We start from the raw sequence: 13,715 nt of genomic DNA, 5'->3' as shown, positions 1-13,715 counted from the left end.
GACAAGGCATCCTTGAACTTGTACAGCCAGGAAGAGTCACTAATGCATCTCCAGTGGTTTGGCAGAGAAAGAGGAGTGGAGAATTGAGACTTTGCGTGGACTTGAAAGTGCACATCAATTGCAAGGTCATGGATGTGGACTACCCAATACCAGACATGGAGACAATCTTCCACAACCTACATGGGGCCTCATACTTTGGCAAAATTGACCTCTCAGATGCCTACCATCAAATTGAACTTGACGAAGAAGCAAAAGATATATGCACAATCAACACATCTCAGGGACTGTTCAAGATGTGCCGACTACCTCAGGGATTGAAAAACTCTTCTTCATTCTTCCAGAATTGCATCGAATCAACAATCAAAGGAATCAAAGGTGTTGTGATCTTTCAAGACGATGTTTTTATGTATGGAACTACCAAGGAGGAGTTCGACAAGAGAATGCTTGCAGTCAAGAGTTGACTACGTGAGAAAAGTTTTATTATTAATGAGAAGAAATCTAACTCAAAACCTGTCGATAGCGTTAGCTTTTTGGGATACTCCAATTCAAAGGAGGGAATAGCAACAGATCCCAACAATGTTGAGAAAAATTTTTAAAAAATGCAAAAGCACCAACTAACAACAAACAACTCAAATCGTTTGTTGGGCTAGCTAATTTTTACGGAAGAATGATTCCTGATTTTGCAACAAAAATGCTACCCTTAAATAACATGAGAAATTTTGATTTCTCATGGGGCAAAATGCAAAAAAAGCCTTTGAAGACATAAAAATGAATTATGTGCTAAACCACTAGTACAGCCATATAGTCTACAAAAGAAGCCACAGTTACTACTGACGCCTCTGAAAAAGCCATTGGCGGGGTTCTTTCGCAAGAAGGACAGCCAGTCGTATATGTATCGAGAAAACTGACTCCAGCGGAGCAAAACTACTCGAACATAGAGCGGGAAGCACTGGCAATTGTGTTTGTGGTCACAAGACTAAAACAATTTTTTCCTGGAAGACGATTTACCCTTCAGACTGATCACATACCACTCAAATATCTCTTTGCACCAGACGAGGAGATCCCGAAGACAGCATCAGCGAGGATCACAAGATTGGCAATAGCTCTAATGAGTTTTGACTATGAGTTGAAGTACACGCCAGGAGAGCAGATCCCCCATGCAGATGCTTTGAGCAGAATGGATTTCGACGAAGACGAATCGGACAACGGTCAAGTGTGCTTCGCAATCAATAACATCTACTTCGCCCAGAGTGATTTGGTGACCAAAGCAAAAATCAAAACTGAACTTGGAACAAACAGACTCTTCCAGGACATAATGAAACGAACCAAAAGCGGCAAATGGAAACAATGTTCAGAAGCGGAAAAATGATTCGAACAACAAAATGATGCGCTTACTTAACATAGTGGAATCATCTTCAGAGGTGTTGTTCCTTTCATTCCACCCAAACTACGACACTTGGTTTTGGCAAAAGCGCGTTAGACACATCCCGGGAAGAAAGCAACTGAGGCATCAGTCAGAATGATAGCATGGTGACCTGGCATACCCAAGACGTTCAACACTTTGTTAGTAAATGTAAGAATTGTCAGTTGAACAGGCCTAGCCTGGGAAAAACAGTCTCTACGTGGCCAGAAGCCGACGTTTGGGAACGGCTCCACATGGACTGGGGTTATGTTAAGGACCAAGGCAATATCTTAGTAATTGTTGACGCAGGTTCTGGTTGGACAGAAGCCTTCCCCGCTGGATAGAGAACATCAGAAACAGTTAAAATATATCTTAGTCAAATCTTTGCAAGATTCTGAATACCAAAAACTTTAGTATCAAATAATGGTCCTGAATTTGTAAGTGGTGACCTTAAACAGTGGTGTGAATCACTGGGAATTAAGAAAATGGAATCACCCATCTATCATCCAAGAGCTAATGGACTAGCTGAAAGAGCATTTCGGACAGTGAAGCGGGCACTTCAAGCGTGGAGTCCCAACCTTAATGTGTCATTTGGAGCATTCCTGCAAATGGCACTAATGACACATCGCAAGACCTCAAAGACGTGGAGAAAAACTCCAGTTGAACTCTTGTACAACAATAGCAGATTTTGACTTGTGCGAACTCATTCTATTCAAGGCCAACGAAAAGACAAAGATAGTTCCTGCTACCTTCATCATCAGGAAGGGCTTGAACACATCTTTCATACAGCCCGAAAACTCAGCACAGATTATTCTAGTGATCGACAACCAAATTGCGAGACTAGACGAGGACAATGTGAAAACTGAACCAGCAGTGGAGGAGACCATATCTCAATCAGAACAACAACTTCAGAGCACAGATGTGGGACCTTCACTTCAAGATGAAGCTTCTGCAGCCACATCATTTGCAGAGCACCAACAACCCAAAATCTCGGAGCCTTCACGAAAATCAATAAGAAACAGAAAACAACCCAACAGATTTGGAGAAGCTATACCCACAAACTTGCTTAAAAAAGGAGGGAGGATGTGATGGTTTCAAAGAAACAACAAGAAACTTAGACGGTTTATTAAAGTTTCAAAGAACGAAAGAAGAACTTACCTGACGAACTTTATTGCTGTGTCGATAAGTAATGGCCACAAAACTAAACTCAATTCTAATTTTGTTTCGGCGCTATCATTATCTTATTGACCTATCAATCATATGTCAGAAGTAAATTCTCCCACCAATAGAAACCTGATTCTAAAATCAACTGACCTCCAACTATTGAACTCAATTGTACCCAAGCCATATATGATTCTCATGAAATGTTGATGAAAATAGAAAATCACCTCCGGGATTCGGAGTTAAGATCTATTCACATGCCAATCATATAAAATATTTTTAGCTAATCTAAGTTTTCTCTGTATATTTTCGCATAGATAACTACCATAAATACAAGCTAATTTTTGTATATTTTCAGTTCAAAAATTTAATTTAAAATTCAACTTATTGAATTCTTTGACCCGTGTTATCGACCACGACACTACAATAACAGGAAAAATAAAGAAGAATCCTTTTAAATCAATTAAAAATGAGGAAATGAGACGTATCATTAACGGAAATAAGTAGCAAGACAACAAATAGAATAACACATGCGGGCAAAACGCAATTGTAAATTGGTAATTTATGAGAATTCAAACCGATGAAGTGGGAAAAAAAGAGTAGCTCAGTTGATTAGCTTGGGGCCTTCGACTTGTGCCTTCTCAGACCATCGTTTCACATAGGCAAAATTAACTGCATGCCTAACCCCCCCCCCCCACGCCCCCCTCAGGCTGAAGTGCATGTTCGGACATTCATGCGATTTTCGATATTTCCAGGCTACGTAATTTTGAACGTGAGAATCCCCCCTCCTCCCCCATTCATGCGTTCATCTTCCCCGGGAGGAGGTTTCACTCCTATTTCACCCCTAATTAGCGGGGATTAGGGTGTAATCCGTTTTCCACTCTTATTTATCCGGGAAAAGAGTGTAAGAGTGTAATTATGAAGAGTGTAATTTTAAAAATAAGAGTGCAAGAGTGTAAAAATAATGTAAAGGCGGAATATAAAGAGTGTAAAAATAATTTTAAGGTGTAATAGAAATAAGAGTAAAAGAAAATTAAAAATGGAATTATTATTTGAATTTACACTCTTTTTATTTATTATTTAAAATTACACTCTTAAAATTACACTCTTACACCGCTAATTAAGCGGAGAAATAGGGGGGTAATTTTTTTATTTTCACACTCATTACACTCTTTTCCCCGTTATTTTCGGGGAAAATCCTCCCCCCGGGTCGATCTGAACATACTTGAATCCGTCTGGGACTTCAACATCGGCCACACACTGTAGAAGAAGATATTAGATGGCTCAGTGAACCAAAACTTGATATACGTATGGTTTAAAAACCAACTATATCTTGTAAAAAGAGTCGAAACATTCAGTGTTTACTGTCTTCACATGTTATGTTAAATTTAGTTATTATCTGTACCTGGATTCGCTTTTTGGCCCGTCGGGCCGAGGGAGGGGGCTCTGGATCACTCTCGTAATCATCTGGCATTGTATACAGTCCACGTGAAGAGAAAGTGCTGCTTCTGGCTGTACTGCCGCCTGAAGATGAAGTTCGTTTCGCTTATTGTTAATAAGAAAATGGGCGATAGCCAAATTGGCCGACATGGGGTTTTTAGCCGAAAACTAACTGAAAAGAATTTAAGCCGACAACCTTACCAGACGTCAATTGCAGTGCCTGGAGCGAATACTGACATTTCTTCTAATCCGGTTTGTTGACCAAAAACAATTGAACGTCGGCTAAACCCCTGTCGGCCAATATACCTAGCATCAAGAATGGTTTAAATGTATATTTAAAAATCAACATTGATTGAAGAGGTGATTGGGTGTTAGTCTGCATGGTCCGTCAGATCAATAAATTCATCCCTATACTACCCGATTCAAGTTTTCAGTATAGGATACGTGACTCTTCTTGAAGTCACTGAGAGCTTCTGGCGTATATCGAGAACACGGGTGCAGTTCGCGATGCTGAGTCTGAATTTCTTTCTCCCATGAACGAGTTTCAAATTTTAATCAGTACTTTTTCATTGAAATAGACGTCTTGGGTTGGTCAAGTCTTAAGAATTGACTAAAGATTTGCCAAATCTAAAAAGCGACACGATCAGAGCTCTCTCCAGTGATTCTGGAATTTTTATCGTGTAAGATTTTATCTGGTCATACACGATAAAAATTTTGCCATACATGAACTTTAATCGTATAAGAGCTGATAAGATACTTATCAGATCTTATAAGATAAAAATTCAACTTTGCTTAATTGTTATCTAATAAGATCAGATAAGTTTCTTATCAGATTATAAAAGGTAATAATTCAATTTTTGTGAATTGTGATCTTATAAAATCTGATAAGTATTTTATAAGATCTTATTCGATCGTGTATGAGTTGATAAGATAATTATCAGATCTTATAAAATAATAGTTCAACATTGCTGAATTATTATCTTATAAGGTCTGGTAAGTTACCTATCAGATTTTATAGGATAATAATTCAGGTTTGTAATTTGTTATCTTATGAAATCTGGTAAGTATCTTATCAGATCTTACACAATAAAAGTTCACATAGGGCAGAATTTTTATCGTGAAAGATCTGATAAGACATGTTTTAATGATTTCAATTTAATCGTATAACTCAGTCAAGTTCCTATGAAAGTGAAAAAAATAATCGGTCAAAAAATCAATTATGAAATATATGTTTTTCTGAATATAACTAGATACTAAGGCTAAACTGAGCAATAAAAGATAGTTTTGGTCTCTGAAAAAAATTTTTCAGCCTAGTTTGATAGTCACTGCCTCAGAGAAGCCCCTTACACTCTAATAACTTTTTTCACAACATCTCATAAGTCTCAAAAGACAATATAAGATATCTTTCTCTTTGTTGCTTTGACACTTTAGTGTTGCATGCTGTAGCTTTGTAGCTGCCGCTTGAAAGCAACTGTGAATTGTCCTCAAAATAAAGAACATGCGAAATTTAAAGAAACTTTGTCGTTTAAAATCTGGTAAATATCTTATCAAAAAGAAGAGTCATTGATTTCCTAATGTTCATCTTACAAGATCGTATAAGATTCTTATAAGATCATACACGATAAACATTCAGGCAGAATCTTTAACAGGAAGAATTTTTATCTTGTTAAATCGGACAAAAGTGAATTTGTATTGTGTAGCATCTTATCAGACCTGATAAAAAACTTTTCGGGTGAGACCTGATATATTGTTGTACAAAGTCTCAGTCAGGCGATGCATAATCTTATAAGAACTTATAGGACAATTTTGTATGAATTTTGTAATATATTTTACGACAAAAATTCTCAAATGTCTCGAGCTGATACAGTACCGGTCCAAGACGTGCAATTTCAATCTGATTAACTATGAGTCAGTACTGGGATCTAGTCTACTTTGCCCCCCTTAGTCAGCTTATATTTTTACGCCCTCCAGTGCACGTGCATTATTTTTACAAAGTAACATGCTATATAACAACACATGATTTTTAACTGGGGGTCATAAGAAACTCGGGGGGGGGGAGAATCATCATAGATCCCTGTACTGATTAAGACTTGACGTTAAGTCCAGGTCGTCTAGGCCTTGCTGCATCATGCTTCCAGAATAAAGCTCCAATCAATTCTGTTCCCCCCCCAACCTCAATGAGCTTATATTTTTTACGCCCCCCAGCGCAAGTGCTGTATTTATAATTTGTACTTGGGGGCGTAAGAACACTGGGGGGCAGTGTTTTTACGCCCCCTTGTTTTATTTTCGTATCTTCAGATATTGTGTTAGCGTGTTTAGAATTATTTCATTTGGAATTTACTCTCAATTACTGACCATTACCATGTGTAGCTAAATTTGTAGCTTCAATTTTGCAATACGTGAATTTTAATCGTGTATGAGCTGATAAGATAATTATCAGATCTTATAAAATAATAGTTCAACATTGCTGAATTATTATCTTATAAGGTCTGGTAATTTTTCTATCAGATTTTATAGGATAATAATTCAGGTTTGTAATTTGTTATCTTATGAAATCTGGTAAGTATCTTATCAGATCTTACACAATAAAAGTTCACATAGGGCCGAATTTTTATCGTGAAAGATCAGATAAGACATGTTTTAATGATTTCAGTTTTATCGTATAACGTAGTCAAGTTCCTTTAAAAGTAAAAATAATAATTGGTCAACTAAACATTAATAAAAAAATGTTTTTTATTCTATTTTGGCGGCGGTTTTTTATGAGTCTTAGCTGAGTACTATGGCTAATCTTAGCAATCCAAGATAGTTTTGGTCTTTGAAAAATATTTTTCAGCCCGGTTTGATAATAAGTGCTTCAGAGAAGCCCCTTACACTCTAATAACTTTTTTCACAACATCTCATAAGTCTCAAAAGACAATATAAGATACCTTTCTATTTGTTGCTTTGACACTTTAGTGTTGCATGCTGTAGCTTTGTGGCTGCCGCTTGAAAGCAACTGTGAATTGTCCACAATGTGAAGAACATGCCAAGATTAAAGAAATTTTGTCATTGAATATCTGGTAAATGAATTATCAAAAAGATGAGTCTGAGATTTCTTAAGGTTTATCTTACAAGATCTTATAAGATTTTTATAAGATCATACACGATAAACATTCAGGCAGAATCTTTAACAGGCAGAATCTTTATCTTGTTAAATCGGACAAAGGTGAATTTGTATTGTGTAGCATCTTATCAGATCTGATTAAAAAACTTATCGGGTGAGACCTGATATATTGTCGTACAAAGTCTCAGTCAGGCGATGCATAATCTTATAAGAACTTATAAGACAATTTTGTTTTAATTTTTTGTAATATCTTACACGACATAAATTCTCAAATGTCTCGAGCTGATACAGTACCAATTCAAGAATTGCAATTTCAATCTGATTAACTATGAGTCAGTACTGGGATCTAGTCTTCTTGCCCCCCCCCCCTTAGTCAGCCAATATTTTTACGCCCTCCAAAGCACGTGCATTATTTTTAAAAAGTAACATGATATATAACAACACATGATTTTTAACTGGGGGTCATAAGAAACAAGGGGGGGAGAGAATCAAAATAGATCCCAGTACTGATTAGGACTTGACGTTCAGTCTGGGTCGTCTAGGCCTTGCTGCATCATGCTTCCAGAAAAAAGCTCCAATCATTTCTGTTCCCCCCAACCTCAATGAGCTTATATTTTTTACGCCCCCTGGAGCACGTGCTGTTTTTATAATTTGTACTGGGGGCGTAAAAACACTGGGGGCAGTGTTTTTACGCCCCCTTGTTTTACTGTCGTATCTTCAGATATTGTGTTAGCGTGTTTAGAATTATTTCATTTGGAATTTACTCTCAATTACTGACCATTACCATTTGTAGCTAAATTTGTAGCTTCAATTTTGCAATACGTGAATTTTAATCGTGTATGAGCTGATAAGATAATTATCAGATCTTATAAAATAATAGTTCAACATTGCTGAATTATTATCTTATAAGGTCTGGTAAGTTTCCTATCAGATTTTATAGGATAATAATTCAGTTTTGTAATTTGTTATCTTATGAAATCTGGTAAGTATCTTATCAGATCTTACACAATAAAAGTTCACATAGGGCAGAATTTTTATCGTGAAAAATCTGATAAGACATGTTTTAATGATTTCAGTTTTATCGAATAACGTAGTCAAGTTCCTTTAAAAGCAAAAAAAAAAATTGGTCAACTAAACATTTATAAAAATGTTTTTTATTCTATTTTGGCGGCGGTTTTTTGTGAGTCTTAGCTGAGTACTATGGCTAATCTTACCAATCCAAGATAGTTTTGGTCTTTGAAAAATATTTTTCAGCCTTGTTTTGATAATAAGTGCTTCAGAGAAAGCTCCTGACACTCCACTTACTTTTTCACCAGCTCTTATAAATCTCAGAAGACAATATAAGATATTTTTTTCTTTGTTGCTCCGACACTTAAGTGTTGCAAGCTGTAGATTTGTGGCTACCGCTTGAAAGCAACTGTGAGTTGTCCTCAATATGAAGAACATGCGAAATTTAAAGAAACTTTGTCGTTTAAAATCTGGTAAATATCTTATCAAAAAGAAGAGTCATTGATTTCCTAATGTTCATCTTACAAGATCGTATAAGATTCTTATAAGATCATACACGATAAACATTCAGGCAGAATCTTTAACAGGAAGAATTTTTATCTTGTTAAATCGGACAAAAATGAATTTGTATTGTGTAGCATCTTATCAGACCTGATGAAAAACACTTATCGGGTAAGACCTGATATATTTTCGTACAAAGTCTCAGTCAGGCGATGCATAATCTTATAAGAACTTATAATACAATTTTGTTTGAATTTTGTAATATCTTACACGACAAAAATTCTCAAATTTCTCGAGCTGATACAGTACTGATCCAAGACTAGCAATTTCACTCTGATTAGGTCTGAGTCAGAACTGGAATCTACTCTTTTTTGCCCCCCCCCCCCACCTTAGTGCGCTTATATTTTTTACGCACTCGTGCATTACTTTTACATAGTAGCATGCTATATAACAACACATGATTTTTAACTGGGGGTCAAAGGAAACATGGGGTCATAAGAAACAAGGCGCACGTGCATTACTTTTACATAGTAGCATGCTATATAACAACACATGATTTTTAACTGGGGGTCATAAGAAACACGGGGGCGGAGAGAATCAAAATAGATCCCAGTACTGATTAAGACCTGACATTCAGTCCGGGTCGTCTTAGCCTTGCTGCATCATGCTTCCAGAAAAAAGTTTGGAACAATTCTGTTCCCCCCAACCTCAGTGAGCTGATATTTTTTACGCCCTCAGGCGCAGGTGCTTTATTTTTACATAGTAGCATGCTATATAACAACATATGATTTTTAACTGGGGGTCATAAGAAACAAGGGGGGGAGAGAGAGAATCAAAATAGATCCCAGTACTGATTAGGACTTGACGTCTAGTCCGGGTCGTCTAGGCCTTGCTGCATCATGCTTCCAGAAAAAAGCTCCAATCAATTCTGTCCCCCCCCCCCCCCAACCTCAATGAGCTTATATTTTTTACGCCCCCAGGCGCACGTGCTGTTTTTATAATTTGTTACTGGGGGCGTAAAAACACTGGGGGGCAGTGTTTTTACGCCCCTTGTTTTATTGTCGTATCTTCAGATATTGTGTTTGCGTGTTTAGAGTTATTTCAGTTGGGGTTTAACCTTCAAATATCAAATACTGACCATTACCATTTTTAGCTAACTTTGTAGCTTCAATTGGCTGAATTTACCCCTAATCTCGCCCAACCATCCCAGCTTTTACAGCATTCACCGCTGAAAGATATTGACGTTTTGCGGTTTTAAGCGTTCTTCCGCAATTCATCCAAACGCTTAAGTTATTTCTCAAAGATACCTCGGATTTTAACAATGTAAGATTAGCGGTGAAAAGTGGTGAAAAAAAAATCTTTTAGCGTTGAGTGCGGTGAATTTTTGCAGTTTTTAGCGGTGAATTTTTTTTTACCGCATTCCTTACGAAAAAGATACTGCCGCAAACGGTTTCGAACCTCTCACCTCGTATATGTCAACAACTTCTTATTCCACTGCTCCATCTGTCACTTAATTCAATACTATTTCGGATCTGTTCTTTTTGCCCCCCCTCCCCCCTCCCCCCCCCCCCACCGCCCCCCAACTTAGTTGGCTTATATTTTTACGCCCCCCAATCGCATGTGCTATTTTTTTACATAGTAATGTGCTATATAGCAACATATAATTTGTAACTGGGGGCATAAAAAACACTGGGGGGGACGAAACAGAATAGATCCGATATTTCCTGTGAATTTAAGATAAGCTTTGATTTTAGCGGTGAATATTTGTAAGATTTGCAATTTTAGCGGTGAATTTTTTTTTCACCGCATCCTAGTAGCGCTCATTTTTTCACCGCATCCTAGTAGCAGTGGAATTTTCTTCACCGCATTCTGCTGCAAGCGGTGAAAAATTTTTCTTTCACCGCTTAAGCGATTTTTAGCGGTGAATTTTTTTTCCAAAGCATAAGCGGTGAATAAAAATTTTTCAACTCTTTAAAGCTTTTTTCACCGCATTCATCGCATTGAGCGCAAATCTTACACTTTTTAATCAATTTCACCGCAAACCTTTCGTCTTTTAGCAATTTTTAGCGGTGAAACCTCGACGCGGGCACCCACTAAGCTGTGGAAAGTGGGGCAGAAACGGGAAACGGGGCGATACCTCAACCTGGATGCCATTTTGATAAATGTCAACTTACCATCTCTGGTGTCATGATCTTCGGTCTGCTGCTTCTCAAATGCACCAGCGATTTTAGCTAAAACGAGCATAAATTACTATCTTGAAAAAAATGGGGATATTTTCCGTTAGTGCACCCTCCCTCCCCACCCCCCCCCCAAGTACCAAATTCGGAAATTCGGTTATGCACAACCCACTAAGCGGGGGGAGGGGGGGTGGGGAGTGGGGGGGGGGTTAAAACGTTAAAGATCCGGACAAAAAATGATCTCCGCTTCCTAGAGCTGCATTATATTCCTAACAGACCTTGATTTTTAGGTATTCGCGAACTGATAAATTTTGGAACAAAGTGGGATCTTTTCCGTTTGTGCCTCCCCCCCCCCCCCCCCCCCAGCAGAGTGGGTAGATATTATTTGCACCCCCCAGACGCGCTTGCCATATTTTTACATAATGAAAGCAGGGAAAAGGAAAAACTTGACCGCTATGGTAATAGACTTGAAGTGTGCCATTTTAGTCCCCGAAAACTTTTTTCTATTTTTCTACTTTTTGCTGTTACAAGGACGCTGTAACAACTTCAACAAATGAACACAATGGAAACGACACATAAATTCGTCTCCTATAATTTCGTACATTTTATAATAAAAACAGTATCAAAATCAAAATCTTGAAAACGGTCATGTTTTTGCCATCTTTCTAGAGCAACTTTGGCCACTAGTGAAAATGAATTTACGAAATTACAGTTTTCCCAGTTCTGAGCCTTTTAACGTAAATTGTGTGCGTAAATCACTTTTTTAACGTATTTTTAACCTTTTTACGTTTTTAAGTACTTTTTTAACGTTTTACTCTCCAAAAAACATGCAATGTAGAACTTGCGGCTGCAACGAAAACAGTGAAGTATGTGTTTTTTGGATTTTATTTCTTATAGTTTCTGAACCGACTGCTAGAAAACTGCTTCAAAAATTTTTTCATCAAAAATCAAGTTTTTGAAAAGAACTGTTTTCAAAAAACGAGATTCAAACAACGAGAATCAAACAACTGTCAACAAACTGTAAAAATAAAATTTTTGTTCTCAAAACAGCTACAGTGTAAAAGAATGAACACTTATTGAAATTTACAAAAATAACGTTCTAATATAAAACATATAGGAAAAGAACTCAATCTCAAAAACTAATAGTTTAGCCCGGAAAAAGCCATATTGAACATTGAAGACAACATTGAACAAAGATCTCAAAAAAAGTTGCTTATGTTTGAAACATTTAATCAGAGACAAATTTAAACTCGAAAGAGCTTAGAAGTTTATAGATGTTTAAAACATTTGATCAGAAGTCATTCAACTCCAGATTAGTCTTCCAGGTTTGTCCTCCAGATAAACATCCTATTTTTCAGAAAAAAAAGAATATTGCTTCGAAAAGGTTTAATTTGCTGATGATGGAGTTTCCGCTGCCAACTTGGTCCTAGAGACAGTATTTCAGGAAAAAGAGCAAAATTTTGAGAAAAACACGAAAAAATTTCCAAAGTAATTACTAATTGTAAATGCGCATTAAACAGAGCTATTGTTTTTCTTTAAGGAAAAGGCATCAAATTTAAGGAAAACTTATATATTTTCACAAAATTTTTGATATCTTGGAAATCAAATATATTCAGGCTTGACATTCGAAAATCCATTGTACGTTATTTGAACAAAATGGCAATCGCTATTCTTTCCTTTCACTTTATCTCTTCTAGGTTTACTTTTGAAAATGAGATTTCGTGTTCTAAAGTCGATCTGGTGAAATATTAGACCTCCTAGTGAAATATTAGAAAAAAAAGGTAGAATTATTTCTATGAAAACAATTTAAAATATTTATCAACTTTAACTAACAAGTTGCATTAACGAATCGTGTCATGAGAAAATACCAACTGTCAAAATACACAAGCTTGGTTACCTTTCAAACCAAATGTGCCAACTGTTTTTTTGTTGAGTCTGCTGAAATAATCTGCTTTTAAAACCCAGTAGATAAAAGTTCTTGGTACTTCTTTCAACGATACCGAATTTCGCTCACTTTTAGAAAACGACGATACCGAATCTTTCTTATGTTAAAGACCGAACAAAAACGATGATTTCGACTAAAAAATCGCAGGATTTCTCATTGTTTTTGGTTGGAAAAACCGCCGACGATACTGACAAGAACTTATGTTTAAAAACCAATTATATCGACCAGGGGTTATTAGAGTAGCCATGATGCCTCAGCGGCTCATTGGACTTGATATGAATCTAACACAACCAGACATAGGATTATATTGTCCGCTCAAGGTGGGACTAATAGGCATTGGATATTTTGCCATATTGGGGGTATATTGTCATGTAACCATAAAGAACACTTTGCTTGCTATTTTTGGAGGGGGGGGGGGTGGGGGTACGTATTTTCACACTTACCCCCCAAACTGATCTTCTTGAGACGGGCAAGGCGACTATCAGAAGACATAACCCTCCAGCTCTTGTTCTTTCTCTCTCAATCAATCTATAATAACTAAAACTAGCCAACTAATTAGTAATCAATATTAGACTGCGCAAACCACTATTAGCTTCTATGGAGGAACGCTTTATGTGTTCAATCGAAAATTTAGTTACGCGTTTTAAAGTTTTAACGTGATGTTGTATAAATTTGAAGTACAGTTTTCTAAAACTTCACGAGAAAAATTAACACAGTGCTTGTACGTATGTATGACGCGATCTCTGCTGTGTGATAGACTTCATTTTAATGACAATTTTACAGTCACTTTTTACAGCAGTCTATCAAAATAATTATCGTTTACGTGCAATGGAAAATAACAACTACTTGTTTATAGACTCGCGAAATAGGCAGAAATTCAGATGACATGCTGAACAGCCCTTTTTACATGCGATTTTACAAGAAATCATTTTCTGAAACTTTGATGATAAACCCTAGGTTCGGGTTCGAACCTCTAAC

The 13,715-nt window shown here is 36.9% G+C and overlaps 1 protein-coding gene across 1 annotated transcript in view; it reads right to left on the bottom strand.

The window, feature by feature from the left end:
- The window catches only part of LOC142337294 (uncharacterized), a 43,572-nt gene extending 30,174 nt beyond the window's left edge, over positions 1 to 13,398 (bottom strand). The window contains exons 1-3 of the mRNA XM_075386481.1: positions 13,181 to 13,398; positions 10,790 to 10,846; positions 3,969 to 4,087 (exon numbers count right to left, since the gene is read on the bottom strand). Coding sequence (XP_075242596.1) covers positions 3,969 to 4,087; positions 10,790 to 10,846; positions 13,181 to 13,229 — 225 coding nt within the window. The 5' untranslated portion in view covers positions 13,230 to 13,398. The remainder of the gene's footprint in view (positions 1 to 3,968; positions 4,088 to 10,789; positions 10,847 to 13,180) is intronic.
- Positions 13,399 to 13,715: the final 317 nt, after the last annotated feature.

Source organism: Convolutriloba macropyga, chromosome 3 (assembly GCF_964194025.1).
Source record: "Convolutriloba macropyga chromosome 3, txConMacr16.3, whole genome shotgun sequence".
In the NCBI taxonomy this organism is placed as follows: Eukaryota; Metazoa; Xenacoelomorpha; order Acoela; family Convolutidae; genus Convolutriloba; species Convolutriloba macropyga.
This window is presented reverse-complemented; position numbering and strand designations above follow the sequence as displayed.